The following is a 19212-nucleotide window of genomic DNA, read 5'->3' as shown; positions in this document are numbered from 1 at the left end:
GAACAAGAGCTGTGACCGTTCTCAAGGAAGAATCCCTCTCCCCTCAAGGACAGCCCTGCTGATCGCACGACAAATAACAAACAGCGAGAGGCACCCTGGTGATTTCAGAGCTGGGAAGAGACTGCAAAGAAAGGGTGTGGAGATCAGAAACACACCCCAGGGGTCAGTTATTCTCACCACGAGGAGTCCCAGCTGCACAATAAAAAAAACATAATAATAATAAAAACATGGATGAGTCATAAACTAAGTCCTTGAGGATAAAACCAGCCCTATCCCCCCCTCATCATTCAGAGGAGCAGACTCCTCCTTTAGTGAGCTGTTCTGTGATTTTTTCTTTTTGCTGCGACTGGTAACCTCAGGCCATCCTGGTTTCAATTCCCTTCTATTACTAGCCTCCCCCACTGGGACTCGGGGCTTTCACATGATTCACACATGCTCAAGTCCCTGGGATCGCACTGACAGGGTTTGCACCCTCCTACAAAGCAACGTCCGTATATTCGAAACGAGTTGACAGGTGGGGGCAGATTTAATTCAGTGTGAAATCTTATTCGCTGAGGAAAGGACAAAAAAAAAAAAAAAAAAAAATCAAAGAATTACCAACCAGAAGGGGATGGAAATCAGCCAAAAGATTTCCAGGCACTCCCTCCCAAACAGCGCCAGGTGGGCTGTGGCCACTCGCTGCAGCGGTGGCAGAGCCATGGGGAAGGGTAGGGGACCTCTGCCTAACAGCGCCGCGTGCACCCTCCTGGAGAGGTATTTTGCCATGAGATCAGCCAGTATTTTGCATTTTAGCAAGGAGGACAATGTTAAAATGCTGGAAAGTCCTCTGTTAACAACCCAATATCTCTTCCCCCTGCCTGCTGTGCAGTGGCTGTAGCTGCTATAGACTCTCTTGTCCACCAACATGACTGCAAAAGTTCTCCCTAGCACACAGAAGACCTCAAAACGCAGCTAGGAATGATCTGCTGTTACGCAAAACACAAACCTGGCAAGTTTTCATAGTTTTCTACCACCACATCTTGCAGCTGCTTTTTTCTCAGCTCTTGTCTTGTTGCAGAAACCTGGTAAGAAGGAAAGAGGCACAACTGAGGACGTGGTTGAGTCACCATCCCTGGAGGTATTTAAAAGACGTGTAGATGTAGTGATGAGGGACATGGTTTACTGGTAAATTGGCAGCGCTAGGTTAACAGTTGGACTTAATGACCTTAAAGGTCTCTTCCAACCAAAACGATTCTATGATTCAGCTCAAAAACGCCCCCCCACCCAACACCAAGGTCCCTCACCCTTCTCGGCTGCAGGTTCCCCAAGAAAGTTTCTCGATAGCAGCCACGTGTCCTGGGCTGACTTCAGCCAGTGCTCCCAGTCTGCCCTACAGTTAACCTGCCTAGAGGATGCTGAAAGAAATCTTCAACTAAACCATCCCACCATGAGGCATCTCTGCTCTGACCACCCAGGACATACTACCCAAATGGAGGGCGCCTCAAAAAACCACTGGTGGCATGCAAGACCGCAGATTCCCTATTTTTACTAGCACTAGAGACAGGTTTATCATAAAGAGAGTCCAGCATTTATTAGGGAGTGTTTAGAGAACGGTCAGCAGTGCCTGCATAGACTCTTCAGGTGGGGAACATGTGGTTCTCCTACATACCTGCATGCCATGGGAGACCACACAGATCCTCTTCAGATCTCGGACACCCCACTCATCCGGCCACCTCTGATGTATCTCCTTCACTTTCTCAATCACTTGTATTATCTCGGAGGTGTTGTGCCAAGAAATCATGGACATATCCCTTTCAGCCACGCCAGACACGTGGCAGAACACAAGCGGGTAGATTTCGGGATGGGGTGGGATGTTCCCACTGGCTTGGATAGCATTGCCTTTGCCGATGTAGAAGTGCTTGGAGACAAACTCAATTATGCCTGCAGTGGAACGATAATTCTCATTGAAGATGATCCTGCTCTTTGTGGCCACTTCATGCCTCTCTTTCTGGTAAAACTGAAAGAGTCGGTTTAACAGGGTGTGATCGGCAGATTGTCGATCCCCAACAGAGAACAACTTTGGGGTTATCTGCATGTGGTCCCCAGCGAGGATAATCCGGGTCTGAAAAGTGGCGTAGGAGAGCGGAACCAAAGCTTCGCACTCCAGCATCTGAGCAGCCTCGTCGATCATGATGTGGGTGAAGTAGCCTGGGGCAACCTTCAAGTTCTTGGATAACATGGAGGTGGTAATAATGATGCGGTGCCTGTCGATCTCCGCCTGCGTGGGGTGGCGGAAGGAGCGCTGGTCTGGCGAGAGGCAGCAGTACATCTGAGTGATGGGGTCCGTCAGGTTGATGGGACGGTCAGTGGATATAATCCTCAGGGGAACAGCCCACGGACGCCCGTTGGTCACGTAGTTATGGAAATACTCCCGGATGTAGATGTCAGCAGCACTGGAGGGGAACGAAGGGGGAAACCATCAGGGAATTGTACGTGCTGTTCCCAAATGCTGTGACCATCATCCCCACACGCTATCTGATCGTTCACCAGCATGTTCCCAAACTCTCTCCCAGCCTTGGCTGACAACACGCTCGTCACAGGAGACATTCACATATGCACAAAGAAACTGGTGTTTACGCAGCCACCAACTCCAAGCCTATTTTGAGAGTAAGGTTTAAAATAGGAGCTGATACTCGAGGCGAGGGCATCTCTCGATGCTCATATGGAAAAATGCAATGTGCCCAAGAAGATTCTGTGTCCCACAGACCCCTCCTCTGACAGCTAACCATCCCCAGCCCGGGCAGGTGACAAGATCTGCAGAAGAAGCTTCAGTGCAAGCAGCCAGCCTGAAACAAGCTAAGATTAGCACTCACCCATCTATTATACATTAAAAACTAAGGCAGTAACAGCCTGCAGGAACGGATGTGGACACTCTTTTCAGCGTAACTGCTCTAATTTTAACAATCTTGGCCTGGTTTCTCTGAAGGTAGATTCAGTGTCAGTCAGACCAGATCTGCATTTACTCTTTCCCAAACTCTCCCCGGAAAAGTAAAAAAATTGGCATGTGCACAGAGCACAATAGTCTGCATGGGCAAGTAGAGCACAGTATTATCCCAGCAAGGCCAGGCAACAGCTTTCTACTTCCTCCAGTAGACAGTAAAGGCTAGAAAGAACTAACTGTCTCTCCCAACCCCATCCTCATTTTATAATGAGGCGGGAATATGCTGCCTTTTCCACAAATACTTCCACCCATGCCAGACTTCTTCCTAGCAGGGAGTGCTAGAGGAGTTTAAGACATTGTCCTGGTTTCAGCCGACAGACATATTAAATAAAAATTAATTTATTTAAGCAGGTAATTGAAATGCACAATAAGAAAAGGGCAGCTCAGCTCCGTCTCATACACACCGGCTCACTTCTCATCCCACCAGGCAAGCAATGGATGAGCTTGCTTGGACTCAGCCCACAGCTCTGGTTCCCTCTTCCCTCACCCCCTTCTAACCTGTTGGTGTGAGTGCAGATCAGCACCCGCGTGTTGGGCTGCCTGAGGATCTCCATGGTGGCCATGGCCAAGGTGAACGTCTTCCCCGTGCCAAAAGGCCCGTAGATGAGAAGAGGTGGGACCTGCCGGCTGGTGGTTGCCTGGCCCGTGATGAAGGAGATGGCTAGTTTCTGCTTGTTATTCCCTTTCTGTGGTGACCCAAGAGAGTAGGGGACAGAGCAACTGGCGACATCTGGTAGGACCAGCTTCTCATCCAACAGGTGGTCCACAGCCTGGTGCCACTGCCGGAACAGCAGCTGGTCAATTTGGAACTGGATCTCCACCTTGTGGGAGGTGTTTGGCTTGAAGTTCAGCTCTGAGCAGCATCTCTTTGGTATCTGTAGCCAGATGGTCTTCTCTGTGATGGCTTTATGCTCCACAATAACCTCGTAAACCCGATTGTCTACAGGTGGGTCAAGTGCCAGGAAAGCAGTGGGCACAGACCTGCTCAGCAGATACCCCTCGTCTGTGTCCGGTGAGAGGTTGTAAGGGGTAGGCACTTCAGCAAACAGCTCACCAGAGAGGGCAAACTTCATCCCCATGGAGAGGCTTTGCAGCATGGGGGTCAGCGAGATGAAGACCCGCAGGTTGAGCCTGAAAGGAAGAAACGCCCGAATGAAGAGCAGAGAACAGGCCCATCAGATCAGCAGCACCCACCCCCCGACCTGCTGCAGAGGGGGGATTGCCGCCTACACCCAGGGAGAGTCTGCCGGCCCCGAGCACACAGGGACAGAAACTGTGCTCCTAGCTAATCCACGGCTGCAGGACAAGACCCAGCCCTTCCCCTCCTATCACTACCCAGCAAGCCATCGTTCTTGGAAGGTTTCCATTTTTCTGGGAAGGCGCCCCAGGACCCAACCCAGAAGGGACAGGGACACCAGTGGCAACATGGCCCCAAGGGTGAGAAATGGACCCGTGGTCCATGGTGAGGAGGAACCCCTCTGGATCCACAGCTGGCACTTACTTGGCAATCAGAGCTTGTTCGGCTTCTTCCTCGCAGAAGAGGAAGCTGTGCATCCTCTCGCGATAGTTGAGACGGGTGATGGGAACAGTTGCACCAGCCTCACGTTGGTAGTCCAGGGCGAGAGCAGGAGGTTTGTACTTGGCCAGCAGATCCACGTCTTCACCAGTCCTTGGCACGCTGGGAACGATGATCCGGTTACCTCTATCCCATCGCACAAAGTTGACGGGGCGGCTGCTCTCCCTGCTGCTGGGGACGTGCTGGGGGGTGTCCCGCCGGCCCACCTTCACCTTGATCTTCTGCATGAGGACGGGGCGTCTGCCAAAGTCGAACACCACCCACTGCTCGAAGACGCCCAGCGTGCAGCACTCCATGCAGACCTCCACCAGCGCGGTGGGGGGGGAGGAAGGCAGGGTGGCCACGTGCTCCCCCCGAAGGTAGTGGACGCCCTGGGAAAGCCCATTCCCCGAGAAGGAGAAGTTGACTCCAGGTTCCCGCTTCAGTAGCGCCACGTGCTGCAGAGGCATCTGCCAGTTGAGGAGAAGACAGGGACACGGTGAGGGCAGCCCACGGGAAGAGTCCAGCAGCTGATGAGGTCCTCCCAGCAGCATTTCCTACCGAAAGCTGCTGCAGGAACCAAACACCATGCCAGACCTACAGCGCACTTGAAATTCTCCTTAAAGGAGCTTATTCCTCCTGCGACAATTATTTTAAGGTCTTAAAAAAACTCAGGTTTCAATTTTGTAGCTTTTGAGCCAGTTTGCTGTAAATGGGAGATCTCCTACGTTGGACAGGACAATTAGACCCAGCCTCTTGCCCCCAACACCCACGGAATCCTGGGCAGGAAAGCAGCTGAATCTTGTTATTTGTGATGATACGTGGGAGGTGCTGAGGGCAGCCGGGTTCGCCCCAGCCCCACCGCACAAGACGAGACAGGAGACATGGTGGCTGCACCCTTCACACATGGCCCCAGCTCAGGCATCACCTGAGCCTGAGCTGCTCCCAAATACCCAACACGTGTCCTCATTTGGACATTCCAAAATCCCTATCCTTTTGCCCCTTCTGGAAATAATAATTAAAAAAACCCAACCAAACAAAAAACCCCAAAGGACAAGCACTGTGCGCAGTGGCAGGCACCGCCAGCAGCTCGCAGCCTCCCCCTGCACGGAGCAGGGCTCACCTGGGAGCGGACCCTGAACTTCCAGCGGTATTTCACCTTCCTGTCCTCCAACTGCACGTGCAGGGGCTGCTCACACACAACTCTGACGCCTTCGACGTGCTCAGCCATCTGTGGGGGAGACACGAGAGGAACGGGACTGCAGGCAACATCCCACGGACGCGCGCTTCATCCTTTGCCTTTACACTGCATCCTCCCGAGAGGGGACCGTCAGTAAATCCTCATGCTCAGTCCTCACCCACCGCTGCTCAGCGTCCCCACGCAGCAGCCTGGGGGAACGAAAGGACCCACGGCACAGCATGTGGTTGGGAACCCCAAGCAGGCTCTCGGGTTGCTGCCTCAAAATGGGTGAAGGAAGGGGGACACAACATCCCTTTCTGCGTCACCGTCAGAAAGGCGAGCGGTACCCTCCGTTCGCAAGCTCTTACAAAGAGGCTTCTCATGATGCGCTGGGCTCCAGCGGACAAACACGCTCCCACCCCGCTGCCCACGACTTACAACCAACACCTCGTTGGAGCACGTCCGATACTCGGCGATGAGCCGGTCCTGGTAGGACAAAAGCCCTTCCTTCAGTGCTTGCTTCTTCTTCTTCATGGCAACCTTCACCCTCTGGATCCACTCCTGCAGCTCCTCGGTGGAATGAGCCTTGGTGCAGCTGTTCCCCATCTCGCACACCTCCGCTCTGTCGGGAGAGAGGTGTCCCATGGTGGCGTGGGGGGGTCCACAGGGCGCTGGTGGCTTCCCCTGCCCTCTTCCCTGCCGCACCGGGGGGATGCCTTACCTGCTACACAGCGAGAACTTGGTCACCCCAAGCGGTGGCGCGCGGTGGACCCACTGGACAGAGGTGTCGGCTGAGAGCATCTGCACGTGCTCGATGGAGGAGCAGTGGCTCTCGAAGCTCTCCTGCGAGCTGAAGGTCACCAGGCAGAGCCGGCAGTAGAAGTGCACGGGTGCAGGCGCCGCCGGCTCGCCGTTGGCGATGCAGGTCCCCGTGGCCGGCAGCAGGTCGGAGCGAACCAAGCCGCGTTCCCTCTCGGCCTCCCAGATGGCCATCTCCACGTCGCTGTGGGCGAACTGGCAGCGCTGCGGGCTGTGCTTGCAGGGCTGGCCCCTGGAGACGAACCGGCAGTAGCTGAGGGTCGGCATGAACTCGGGGCAGGGCCGGATGGCGGTGTACTGCTCCTTCCTCCGGCTGTCCGACACCACGTGCACCAGGAGGGGGTCCCAGCTCCGGTGGGACTCGCAGAGCCGCCCCTGCCCGCCCGCCGAGATGCGCTGGGGGCAGCCAAAGAAGCAACGCTTGCAGATCTCCTGGAAGTGCCCCCCGAATTCGCTGGCGATCTCGTTGGCAGCGCTGGCCGCGGAGTGGGGGGGGGCGGCGGCGGGGCGACCTCCCAGCTGCGCCTGCAGCACGGCCGCCTTCAGCCGGCGCCGCTCCAGCTGCTGCTCCCTCTCGAAGTTCCAGACCATGGCCTCCTCCGGGCTCCAGGCGAAGGTGCACTGGCTCTTGTGCTTGCTGCAGCCCAGCCCCACCATGTAGTACCTGCAGACGGCGTAGCGGGCTGGGTTGGGGAAGCCCGGCCGCCTGGACACCTTCCTCCAGGCCGTGCTCCAGCGGTTGCGGCAGCGGGCCAGGAGGATCTCATACATGCATTTGTGCTCCACCTCCCGCAGCTGGTAGGTGATCTCGTTCTCCTTCACGCTGCACTTGGAGCAGACCAGGCGCAGCTCCAGATGCTGCTGGAGGTTGCCCAGCGGCACCGCCGGGCCGTTCGCTGTTGGCATCCTCAGCGATGGCTTGAGCGGAGCAAAATGAACGGCGGGAAGTTCCTATAAGGCGATGCCCGGGGGAGGAGGCGCCATGGAGCAGCTGTGTCCTAGCTCGCTACGTACCTGCCAGCCATTGGTGTGAGTACACAAAGCCTGACAAAGAAACGAGGAACAAGCGACTTAGCAGGAAACATCAGCCGGAGCCTGGCTGGGTGCACGCCGAGGCACCGGCACAGCCTGGCCCCGCTCACCAGCAAGCGGCCAGGAGCCTCACCCAGCACCCAAACCCACCAGACGCCCTCACCCGTGGTACCCAAGCGCCTGGGGTCTGCTCCCACCCGCTCACCCACCAGCCCGGGTCCCAGGGGACCGCGTCCCGCAGGGACCAGGTTGCTGAGCGGCGAGGGCTCCTGGCAGGGCTCAGCTCGGTCCCCGGCGTGCCACAGCCTGCAGACCGCCAGCATTTGCCACCCCACGCAGGAGAGCTGGCTGCAGCATTGGCTGCCCCAGAGGGCCCAGCACGGTCCCCACAGCGGCCACCAACCTCCTCCCAGACCGTGGCCGGACGATTTGACTTCCTCTTCCCGCTGTCGGCGCCTCCCCCGCCTTGCTCCGCTCCTGCCAACTTTCTCTTTCTTTTTCCTGCTCTCTCCCCTGGTTCTGGCCAGGCAGCCCCACGGCTGCCCCACGCCGAGTGGGAGAAATCCAGGTCCAACCCCCCCAGCCTATCTCCCCCCGTGGCACAAAAGAGGAGTTGGAATTAATTAATAAGCAACCTCCCTCTTTGCTCCACAGATACAGCACCCGAGGCTGGGAGACGGGCATGCTGGAACAGGGACCTGCCGGCATCTCCTCCGGCCGACAGCTTGGAAAACATCCGGCTGCGAGAGCTCCGGCAGTGAGGAAGGTGATTCACAGCTCCCTGCCCTCCCCGGCCACTGGCTCCGGCATTTGCCAGCAGTTTCCTGGGTAACCAGAGGCCAGGAGCATCCCTGGGAATGATGCTGCAAGGTTTCCCGGCTGGCCCACGCGGCTTGGGACGAAGGGAGCTTGATGGGCAGCGTCTGCTGCCAGGCAAAGCCACCAGCCTTGTGCCGAGCACCCGCCTTGGGCTCCTGACCCGCGGTCATGAAGGACCAGCTCTCTAGAGATACAGGGAAGAGCGGTATTTACAGCTGCGGTCTGGCAGAAAATAGAGCCGGGAGGCAAACTTTGTGCTGCTTCTGCAGAAATACTTTTCATTTTTAATTAAGATTCCTTTCCCCACCGCTGGGATAAAGGGGGTGCTGGGGGAGGCGGGCAGGGGGGCGCTGAAGCTGCTGCTCCACTTGAAGCTCCAGGCAGCAAACACCGAGCCGGGACTGCAGGGGGAAAGCGGCTGGAGCATCACCCGCCCTCCCAGCTCACCGTTAGCAAGCTGCTTGCACCCCATCCCCCTGCCACAGCACCCACCTGCTGCCGAGCTGGGAAGAAATCACCTAATCCTACTCCTCTGCCGCGCATCAGGTTGGACACGCGCTCGGTGGATAAACACCAGCCCTGTTTATCTCTCAAGGTCTGGCAGCGAGCCTGGCGCTGGGCAGTTTCTGTTTCGGTAAGCTGCGAGACTCCGCTGGCGCTTCCTCCGCCACGATTCGGGTCACTGTGCCACACTATCACCGAGAGCTAAATCACCTCAGCGAGAGCTAAATCACCCCGACTCATCTCTCTGCCTTTATTTCCAAACTTTTACTTGCAGCACTCCCGTGCCCAAAGCCCCAGCAGAGCTGCTGGATGTGGACGCAGGAAGAGCATAAGGAAGAGCATCCCCGACCCGGAGCAGGGCTGGCACCGGCAGAGAGCCAGGGTATCCCCATCCTCTGACTGTAACAAGGCCACGGTCATCAGAAGAAAACTGTGTCTCCAGCCCAGACACTACGCAGGGGTCAAGAACTCTTTTCTTTGCTCTGATTCTACCACAAAAAAAAAAAAAAAAAAAAAAAAAAAGGTTGGGGCCGGTTTTGGTGCTGCCTGATGCAGAGAAAATGCTTTGCACTGAAATGAAATAACTTGGGAAACAATAAAAATATAGGAGAGCACCTATAAACAACAACAAGGCAGGAGAGGGAGTGGGATGCTGTGTCTCCTGCCCAAGGCACCAAGCGATGCTCCGCTGATCCCCAGCGAGACAATGAAGGCAACGCAGCGCTGGCATGGGGCTGTGGACCCTGCACCCGGGGGGGGCTCCTCCTGCCAAACCCCCACAGGGTCATTAACACCTGCAAAACTCCCGGCAGCTGGGAATGGAGGCAGCGGTTTGGGAAAGACACGCTCAGTCCCCAGCTCGGCTCCACGGGACCCTGTGCCGGGCTGCAGGAGGGGAAACCCCTGCACCTTCTTGGGGGGGGCAAACATCCCTCCTGCGCCAGCCTGGGGAGACTTGTTTGTCCTTATCCGAAGTGTGATGCTAAGAGGGAACGTTCCCACTCGGCTTTCCCCGGGAGGTCAGGAACAGGCTGGAGCTAAGCCGGACCCCAGGGCAGAGGCACGGAGGGGCCGGTGGGGACAAACCGCAGCCAGCGGGAATGCCTGGAGAGGGACCCGAGGTCAGGCTCGGCCTCCAAAAGCCTTTCAGCCCCTTTGAAGCCGGCGGGGGTGAGCAGCGCGCTCTCGGCCGAACAGGGGCTTGTTTTGGGGCTAACCTCTGCGGCTTTGGGAACGCTTCGCCTTCCCTCTGATAGCAGCTTCACCTTCCTTCCTCTGGAATTCTCCTCCTTCGGATGAGCCCTCCTGGGAAAGGCACTCACATTCAGGATTTGTGCAACATGTGTGCAACGCTGTCACTGGTGCAAACTCCAAAATACCTCAGTAAAACACATGAGAGAGGGTGAAATCTGATCGCTGGAAGTTGGCTCCATGGAGCAGGAGCCGAGTTCCCTCATCCTGGCATATCCACAGCCACAGAGCCCAGAGGAGACGTGGTCCTGCAGCAGCAACGACACCGACCTGCTCGGTTAAACGCATTAAAAACTACACATAAAGACCATAGAGGACTGCTGGGCTGTTATTGGTATTCATGCCTAGACAGGGCATTCCAGTCTCAAAAAGCTAAGAGGGAATATTCCACCTTTAAAGGGTCAATTCCCTTGCTGTTTATTTTTTTAAGAAAGCCTTTGATTTTGAGCAAGCTGCCAGAACATGCTCTGGGTCTGGAGGTGGGAGGGAAGAGGAAGGGGAAGTGCAAATCCCACTTAAAGTCTCCGCTCAGCACCAGCACCGACGCCAAATTAAAGCCTTTTTCTCTCTCCAACCAACTTATATCAGAGAAGAATGGAAAAAAAGGAAAAGGCTCTGGGAGCTTTTGCAATCCAAGCCCGGGAGGAGGAAAGATGCAGGGCACGAGGAAGCTCGGGGAGGTCCACATAAGATAACTGTGTTAGCGATAATAAAACTCTGATGTCAACAGGGCAAAATCCAAGTGCTCCAAGGAACATGGGAGCTCAGCGAGAGCAATATTTACCAGCAAGCCACAGACCACAATTTGCAAGCTGAATTTTGTACGTTTTAAGAAAAACAACCTTTTTCCAGTGGTCCTGAAAAGCCCAGCCTGGGGTTTAAAGCCACTTGCATCCTGCTGACGGGTGAAACGAGTCACTCTGACAGACGGAGAGGCTGGTTTATTGTACACCCAGCTCCGCACCCGCTCACAGCCCCATCGGGGCGAGTATTTTCCTCTCTCACGATAGTGACACACGCACCGGCTGCCCAGCACTGCTCCGGCCTCGCTGCAAACCAAACCGAACCGAACCGAACCAAACTGAACCAAACCACGCCACCACCTCGCTAAGAGCACTTCCTCCGTGCTCAGGAAGACGCTTCGGGTCAGGGCCAGGCCATGCTACATCCGAGCGTCGTCCCCTGGCAGGTGCCTTGCAGGGCTGCGCTGACGCCAGGGATAATCACATTTCCCTGGAAATGGCAAGTCGGAGCACGGCCGTGGCAGAAACACTCATTGCGGCTCCGCGGCTGAGTCCTGCCGCTCTGTACCGCTCTGCCATCACCAAGAGGAAGGTGGCCTTTTTGTCAGGTCTTGCCTCGATTAATTATTGACAGGAGATTAGGTGAAACGCTACGCTGGAGTGAGCCAAGTGCCCCTCGATCAGAGCAAGTGACGTGGGTCAGGGTTCCGGGACAGCTGTCTGCGGGGATGGGGACAGGCCAATGGCACAGCCAGGGGACCGCGCGCCTCAGGGGACCGCAGCCCTGCACCCTGGTTGTCAGTCCCAGCCAAGGACCGGACCTGGGCACCCACGGAGTTCTTCCTCTTGGCTGTGAGCACTCGGAGCAGCGGTACAAGACCGGCACAGCATCCCCCAGCACCCCGCGAGTGACCAGCATGGCTGGGCTGGACAGAAGGGTTGGGCACCAGTGGAAGAGGAGCTGCCCCGCGGGTGCTGCCCCGTGCCACCCCATCGCCTGCAGTTATCCTGGCTGCACCGAAGCCACGGCCCCTCCGGCGTTTCCCTCCTGGGCAAAACCAACCTCAGAAGTTCTTGGGGCCCCTCCTTTCCCCAGCCTTTTTCAACAAGCCCGCCCGGAGAGCTGGCACGGTCCTGCCGGCCCGGCTGTTGCGAAGTGACAGCCACAACACGCTGCCCGAGCGGGTGGGCAGGCACGAACCCCCCCGTTTGTGCACAGCCCCAAAGCACCTGCACCCCCAGGTATTGCATTTGCTTTATCCAACTATAAAAAGTTCACTGGGAGCTCCCAGACGCATCCCCGAAGCTCAGAAGCGGCAGCGGGGAGCGAAGAGCTGCTGGGGATTGCTCTCCGAAGGTGGCACCGTGCAATCCCCGCCAGCCCGGGTGCTCCCTGCCCTCCAACCCGGGGATTTGCACCCCGAAACCTGCCTCCTGCCCCTTGCTCCCCCTCCTCTCCCCGGGGGGTTCCAGCTCGGGCAGGGATGCTGCCAGCTGGGGCGGGGGCTGAGCACCCCAAAGGACGCTGCGGGGCTCCCGGGAGCACCCCGAGCCCTGCGGCACGCCAGGGTGCTCCACACACACCCACCCACACCGCCCCCCCCCCGCCCCCCATCCATCCCGCAGCCCCCCGCGCCGCTCTCACCGCTGCCGCGGCCGTGGGGAGCGGGGGGGACGGTCCCGGGGACTCGCCGCCGCCGCCGCCGCCGGTTTCGTTTCTGGGGCCTCCCCGCATTCAAAACGGGGCCGGACTTCGCGGAAATTGCATCACGGCGGCCCCGCCTCGCCCCGCCCCGCCCGCCGGCACCGGGGGGGAGCCGGCACCGGGCACCGGGCGGCCGCGGGGCGGGGGGAGGCGGTACCGGGCTGGGGAGGGGGCGGGCAGCGCTGCCCGCACCGAACAGGACGGACGGTACCAGCTTCCCACCCCGGTCCTGTCCCCCCCCGCCCCGCACACCGCATCCCGGGACGAGTTTCATCCCCACACCCCTCCCGGTCCTGCCCGCCCCCCCCCCCGCAGCCCCCCAGCGCGGAGGGGATGCTCCCGGGGCCGCCGGCCGCTGCTCACCCACGGGGGGAGTCGGGGCTCTCCCGCACTCAGCCTCCGTCCAGCGCCGGTACCGGCTCCAGGGAATAATAATAAAGCGAATATTAAGCGGCACGGCGACAGCCCCGCTCCCCAGCCCGGCCAGCCCCGCCGCCAGCGCAGGAGCCCCACGGCCCCCGCTTAAAAAGGGCTTGGGGTGGGGGGCGGGGGGGGCGGAGAGGAAGGGCGGGGAGGGCAAAACGCCGATTTCGTTTCTGTTCATCAGCACCACTTTCATTTTCCATTCCCTTCCCCGCCTGCCGAGGTGAGCGCCCTGCTGCAGAAAGTTCAGCCTCCAGCCAGAGAAGAAAACAAACCCAAACCGACCACAAGCACCCAAAAAAACATCAAACTCAAATCCACCCCCAGCAGCGAGCGTGCTGCGAGGCGAGCAGAGACGGATTTGCATCGGGCGGCAGCACCCACGCCCTGGGTGGCAAGAGCCCGGCACCCTGGGTTTGCTGACACGTGCCACGGTACAAGTACCATCACCCCACGCTCAGGTGGGGGCTCCTCGGCCCCCCAACCCCTCACTGAGCCAGACCCACAGCAGCCCAGTGCAGCGCAAGGGAGCATCCTGCCTCCGCTGCTGCAAATTTGAGGGTGGTACACACAGATAACCGGCGAAAGCGGTACCCCTGCTAAAACTGCAGCCCCAGTACCCCCCCCCCCCCCCAAAACACACGCATCCAAGCAAAAAGCCCTGGAGGTTCCTCTAACCCCCCCTCCCCAGCCCCAGGACCACACCACAGCACAGGGGCTGCCACAGCACATGGTCTCACCAGCCGGGACACGAGGCTTTGGAAAGCAGCGACCCGCAGGACGGATGTTGTGCTCCACACAGCGGTGCGGCCGGGCCCCAGCCTTCCCACCTAATAAAATTATCTTCATGCCGACGGCCAGCTGCAAGCCCTGGAAAGCAACCAGGCAAAACTACCACGCCTCCAACGCCGAGTGGCTGTAAAAGATTGCAGGCACCAGAGGCAAAGTTCCCCTGCTAACAGCGATGTTGTTAAATCCCTCCGTCAAAGGATGGGGACACCGGGTTTGGTGACGCCGCGCAGGGGCCCCGACACAAAGCCAGCGTCGGCAAGGGAAACAAAAGCTGGCCCTCGAAACAAGCAGGAGGAAATGGCGAGGAGGCGAGAGCCAGCCCGCGGGGCAGGCGGGCAGCGGGAGCAGGGGAGGAAGGAGGAGCAGGGACCGGTTTCCGGCATGTTTGTCAACACTGAAAGGAGGAGGAAGAGGAACGATGTTTTTTTTCCTTCCAGCTTTGTGCAGTCACACCCATCGAGTGCCTCAGAGGGAACTCCAACCCCACCGCACCCCGAGAGAAAGGGGCTTTCACAGCGGGGAGGGTGCGGCGCTGCAGGGGCCAGCGGGCACTGCATGGACCCCGCCGGAGCGGTGGGTGGTCGTGGGAACCATCCATCCCTGGGCAGAAAACCCGCCTGGTCCGTGCACCAAAGCCCCCGTCGCTGCCAGACCCGCAGCCGTGATGGCCACCTGTGGCGGGGCCAGGGCTGCAGGGCTGCGCCCTGCTCCGCTCTGCGTTTATTCACATGGCCCAAGCGGGCAGCTCGGCCTCGCAGGAGCAGCTGACCCCGCGCTCAGCTTTCCTGCCTGGGAAGGAGCCTCCCAGCCTTTCCTCGCAGCTGCCATGAGAACAGTTATCGGCTGGGGCTGCGCGGGGGCCCTGTCCCGGCACAGGAAAGGAGCGGTCCCTTCCCCTGCGAAGATGCAGCCCCGGAGCCAAGCGAGGCCAAAGAGCTCGGGAAGGCGCCAGCTCCGGTCCCCAGCCCCGGCACTGGGACATGTAAAGCGACGGAGCCCGTCCTCGTTTGCATTGCCTGTGGGTAGAAATCATCCTCTCCGCAGCACCGACTCTAAACCACAGCAAATGTCTCTGTAATAGCCCGGGCACCGCCAGACAGCAGTAAAAACCCAGAAACAAAATACTCTCGAGCAATTTCCCCCCCCCCGACAAGATGCCAGAGCCAGGACAGAGAGTGCCAGGCTCACCCGAGGAAGAGCAGCCTCGGCACTGAGGCTTCACTCTGATTTTACAGGTGGATATTTGGAGGTTCCACTGTGATTTTACGGGTGAGACATTTTCCCCAGAGCTCCAGCTCCAGGAGCAAGCAGCTTTCACTGCTGTAGATAAAGCTTCTGGCCGTGCTTGGCGTGCATAAAAGGCGATAGCAACAGAGAAGAAACCCAGGGGAGAAGCCGGGCTCTGCTGTTACTTAATCTCTGGCTGGCAGAGAGGAGGAAGCCTCTCCGGGCCGGGCAGCCGCAGCTGGAGCAGGGAGGAGGCAAAGCTGCGTCACCGCATCAGCAGCATCGGGGTGGGGGAGAGCCGAAAGGCAGGGTTTGCCGATTTTAGACAAACAAACACCCAGCTGAACACCCTGAGTTTCGGTTTCCATTCCCGAGGTGACATGACTGACAGCCACGGAGGGGTTTCCCCACGAAGCCATCGCTGCTGCCCTGGGGGGCGGGGGGGGGGGCCTCAGCTGCAGGCCCCCCCATCCCTGGACACGCTGCGTTTGTGCGCTGCACAACTGTCTGAGGACAAGCTGGGACCCGGGAGGGCCTCCCGCGAAGATGCTCGTGCTCCGGTACCACCCCTAAACCAGCCCAGAGAAACCCAGCGACTGAGGAACCGGCCATTTCTTGCAGCCCCCCGCTCCCTGGCAGCCCCCGGGCAGCAGCGCCGGCAGGACCATGGCATGGCCCTGCTTGCAGCGCTGCCGGCTGGATGCCCGGGTGGCCCTTTGTGCACCTTTCCCAAACGCTGCAGGCTGCTCCTGTGGGTACCCAGAGGAGAAAACGCAAGTGGCTGTGCCTCCATCACCAAACAATCCGGAGAAAAACAGGGACTTGGCATGAGTCATCCGCAGCCCTTATGTAATTTGTCTCTGGATGCGAGTCCTCCACACCCGGCTGGGAGCGGAGCAGCCCCGGGCTCCCCACAGGAGGGAAGGGGAGCACGGCTGAGCACCCGGGGGACCCCGGGAAGGCAGCTGCCGGCAGCATGGGGCTGGCAGAGCGGGGACCTGGGACCCCCAGCCCTGCTGCAGGGACCCCAGGCTCACACGGTGGGCCGACCCACTGGGATTCACCCCGATGCTCCAGTTGTGGGGTGCACGACCCCCGCTGCAGCCCTGGGAGCCCACCCCGGCTCCGTAACAGCACTCGTCCGGTAAGGGCAGCCTCACCGGGGAGGCCTCAGGGCATCCCCAACGCAGAGCCCCAAATCTCGGTGCTGCTGTCGGCGCTGTGGGGAGAGCCTGCCTCTGGCCTGCAGGCAGGACATGCTCCCCGTGAGCAATGCTTTGCCACCGCTGCTGAAACCGGGCAGAAGAACCAGGAGACAAGCCAACCACACGCACCCCGGGACTTTCCCCTGGCCAGGGCGTCTTGCTCAAGCCCCAACAGCCGCATCCTTTCTGCATCCAGCCCAAGGCCAGTTATCCACAGGCGAACTGGGAATCTCTGTTTACAACTGGCTGTAGATAACTTCCCCTTGCTTCTCCTTCTCAAGCCTTAGCCCCAGCCCTACCACGAGTTACCAACGGCCCTGCAAGTGCCCAGCCGCCCTCCGCAGAGCCGGGAAGCACCGCAGCACACTCAGGAGAGGCACAGCCCCCCCCGGGAGTGGAGCACACTGCCAGGGCATCCCAGAGCATCACAGCCGGTCCCTCCGGGGACACAGGGCTGCACCTCCCTGCCCGGCTGCCCCAAAAGCTGCTGCAAAGGGAGGGGAGGATTGCACCAGCCAAAATCTGTCCGCTGAGCTTTGTTGCTTGGATTGCTCTTTACACCCCTAGGAAGCATTGCTTTGCAGGGCAAAGTACACCCACACCGGGAATGCTTTGCCGGCGAAGCGATCTCTAGTCTCCGGGACAGGTAAAGGTGTGTGGAGCCGGGCAAGAGCTGCTGCCTCCTGCCAGCTCTGTCCCGGCACTTGCTACTCTTTGCCACGTCCCCAGCACAGCTCACACCAATGTGGAGATGTCACAAACCCTGTCCCACCCCACGCTCAGATGCCACCTCTCAGACACCCTTAAAGAGGAGCCAGGAGGCCCTTCCAGCCATGCCTCTTCAATCCAGCCATCTCCTCTCAAACCACAGCCCCTGGACAACCTGGATGGGTTTGTCCAAAGCAGAGGCGGCTGGTGCAGGGCGCTCAACCCGCAGCTCTCGAGGGCTGGGCAAATGCATCAATGCTTTCCAGCCCCCGGCACTGCGAGGGGAAGGTGCCCCTGTGGCCACGGAGGGACCTTCACTCACCGTCGCAGCGCAGGAGCAGAGGGCTTTGGGCTAGAAACACAGCCTTGGGTCCGGCTCAGCAACGCTCCTCACGCTGGAGAGGCAAGAGGTTCACAGTGATCACAACCCTTTATATTTCCTCGGTGCTGTCCCAAGTACAAAGACAGCACGGAAGAAATGACTGCGATATCTTAAGGTCAGGCACGCTGGGAGGGAAAAGCCTCCGATTAGGCAGGACTCCTCCTAATCAGCTGTGGCCCCGGGTTCAGGCTCAGCTGAAACGAAACAGAATCTAATGCCTTAGAGGAATAAATCATTTTTCCTCTTGATTGCGTATGGTAACTCTTCTAAATACAGCTCAAGGAGTTGGCTGCTATCAGCGCTGGGTGCAGCCGGGTCCGCCCCAGCCGTGCCATGGACGATCAGACTTTGGAGCTCACCAGCCCCGCGCACACCCTGCCCATGCCGGGCACAGCCCAGCCCCGCACGGCACCCCGAGAAGCCCTTGGCTCAGCTTTGTAACCACCGAGTGCTTTTCTAAATTAAAACCGGCGCTTTGCAGGCAGGACATTATGGGCAGCACGGCAGCGGGTGCCTGGTGCCAAGTTTGCTGCTGGTATCGGAGACGGAGATGGCATCTGGTGCCAGAAGCAAAGCCCTGGCGTTCAGGGACAGCCCTGCCACCCCACCTGCACCGTTTCAGGCTGCGGCTTTCAGCGTAGGCACGGCTCCAGGGAGATTTTTCCCTGGGATGATGCTGCATCCACCCATGTTCAAATCCCAGGCAAAGGGTGGAAAAATAACAAAGTGACCCGAGTGTCCCTGAACATGAACAGATGTGCAGAGTCCATAAACCCCAACTTTTTAAATGACACCTAAACTACCTCCAGAAAGACGCCGCTGCTCACAGCATCCACTGCGACCTGGGGACGCGCAGGCTGGACCGGTGAGCATTCGAGGGCTCCCCACCCACCGGTGGGCACACGGGCAGGATGGACAGACGTCCCTCTTCTGCTTCGCCCACCTCATCTCAGCATCTTTTCAAACTCAAAAAGCCTTTTGAGGTAACTGCCACCCGACACCTGCTGGTTTCAAAGCAAAGTGCTCCCTTCCTGATGGCCGTGTCCATCTCACACAGGTTGGATCTGACAACAAAACTCATTGTACACAAAATTTGCTGAAACCCCCTGAAAATACCAAATTGCTGAAGCTATGGCAGCTCCTGCCCTCAAGAGAGGATGTGGGAACCTTCAGCCAACCACAGAGGCACGGAGAAGAGCTCCCTTCCAACCTCCTCCCTGTCCTCCAGGAGCACCAGGGACCCCAGTGCCCACCGCAGGGGCTGGGGGACACCAGGGCCCCCAGCACCGCTGAGCCATGTCCTCACCCACCCACCCCAGTGACCGCGGCTGAATGGGCTGCAGAGTGGATGCCGTGCCAGAGCAAAACCCCCCCAGCCCCACACACCTCCTCACCTCCAGCCCCATGGAAGGGGCAGCCCGCCCACAGTCCCCCTCCCCGGGGTGGGGAATTATCGAATCACCATAGAAAGGTTTGGGTTGGAAGGGACCTTAAAGACCATCCAGTGCCACCCCCTGCCCTGGGCAGGGACACCTCCCACCAGCCCAGGTTGCTCCAAGCCCCGTCCAGCCTGGCCTTGAACCCCTCCAGGGATGGGGCCGCCACAGCTTCTCTGGGCAACCTGGGTCAGGGGCTCACCGCCCTCACAGCAAAGAATTTCTCCCTAATATCCAATCTAAATCTATCCTCCTTCAGTTTGAAACTGTTACCCCTAAATTAGTTAATATTGATTTACTAGGAGGAAGTAAGCGACAGTCGAAGCCAGCCGGCCTGGCAGAAGAGGCAGTTAGCCAATATGGGGTTGATTTAATGGTTTTGCTGGGGCTGTGACACACAGAACTGGAAGTTTCCGAGCAATGACCCCTTGGCTAATGAAGAGGGACTCTG

The 19212-nt window shown here is 58.7% G+C and overlaps 1 protein-coding gene across 5 annotated transcripts in view; it reads right to left on the bottom strand.

The window, feature by feature from the left end:
- The window catches only part of HELZ2 (helicase with zinc finger 2), a 31592-nt gene extending 14183 nt beyond the window's left edge, over window positions 1–17409 (bottom strand). Inside the window, exons 1-8 of one of the 5 annotated variants that reach the window (XM_054218083.1) lie at window positions 17266–17409; window positions 6437–7578; window positions 6154–6337; window positions 5659–5766; window positions 4482–5005; window positions 3479–4111; window positions 1649–2432; window positions 986–1061 (exon numbers count right to left, since the gene is read on the bottom strand). In XM_054218083.1, coding sequence (XP_054074058.1) covers window positions 986–1061; window positions 1649–2432; window positions 3479–4111; window positions 4482–5005; window positions 5659–5766; window positions 6154–6337; window positions 6437–7440 — 3313 coding nt within the window. In that variant the 5' untranslated portion in view covers window positions 7441–7578; window positions 17266–17409. Of the gene's footprint in view, window positions 1–985; window positions 1062–1648; window positions 2433–3478; window positions 4112–4481; window positions 5006–5658; window positions 5767–6153; window positions 6338–6436; window positions 7579–12528; window positions 12619–12951; window positions 13087–13751; window positions 13949–17265 lie in introns of those variants that run through there. The other 4 variants (XM_054218080.1, XM_054218081.1, XM_054218084.1 and 1 more) reach the window with 4 other exon arrangements.
- Window positions 17410–19212: the final 1803 nt, after the last annotated feature.

The sequence above is a fragment of the Rissa tridactyla genome, chromosome 12, assembly GCF_028500815.1.
Source record: "Rissa tridactyla isolate bRisTri1 chromosome 12, bRisTri1.patW.cur.20221130, whole genome shotgun sequence".
Lineage (NCBI taxonomy): Eukaryota > Metazoa > Chordata > Aves > Charadriiformes > Laridae > Rissa > Rissa tridactyla.
This window is presented reverse-complemented; position numbering and strand designations above follow the sequence as displayed.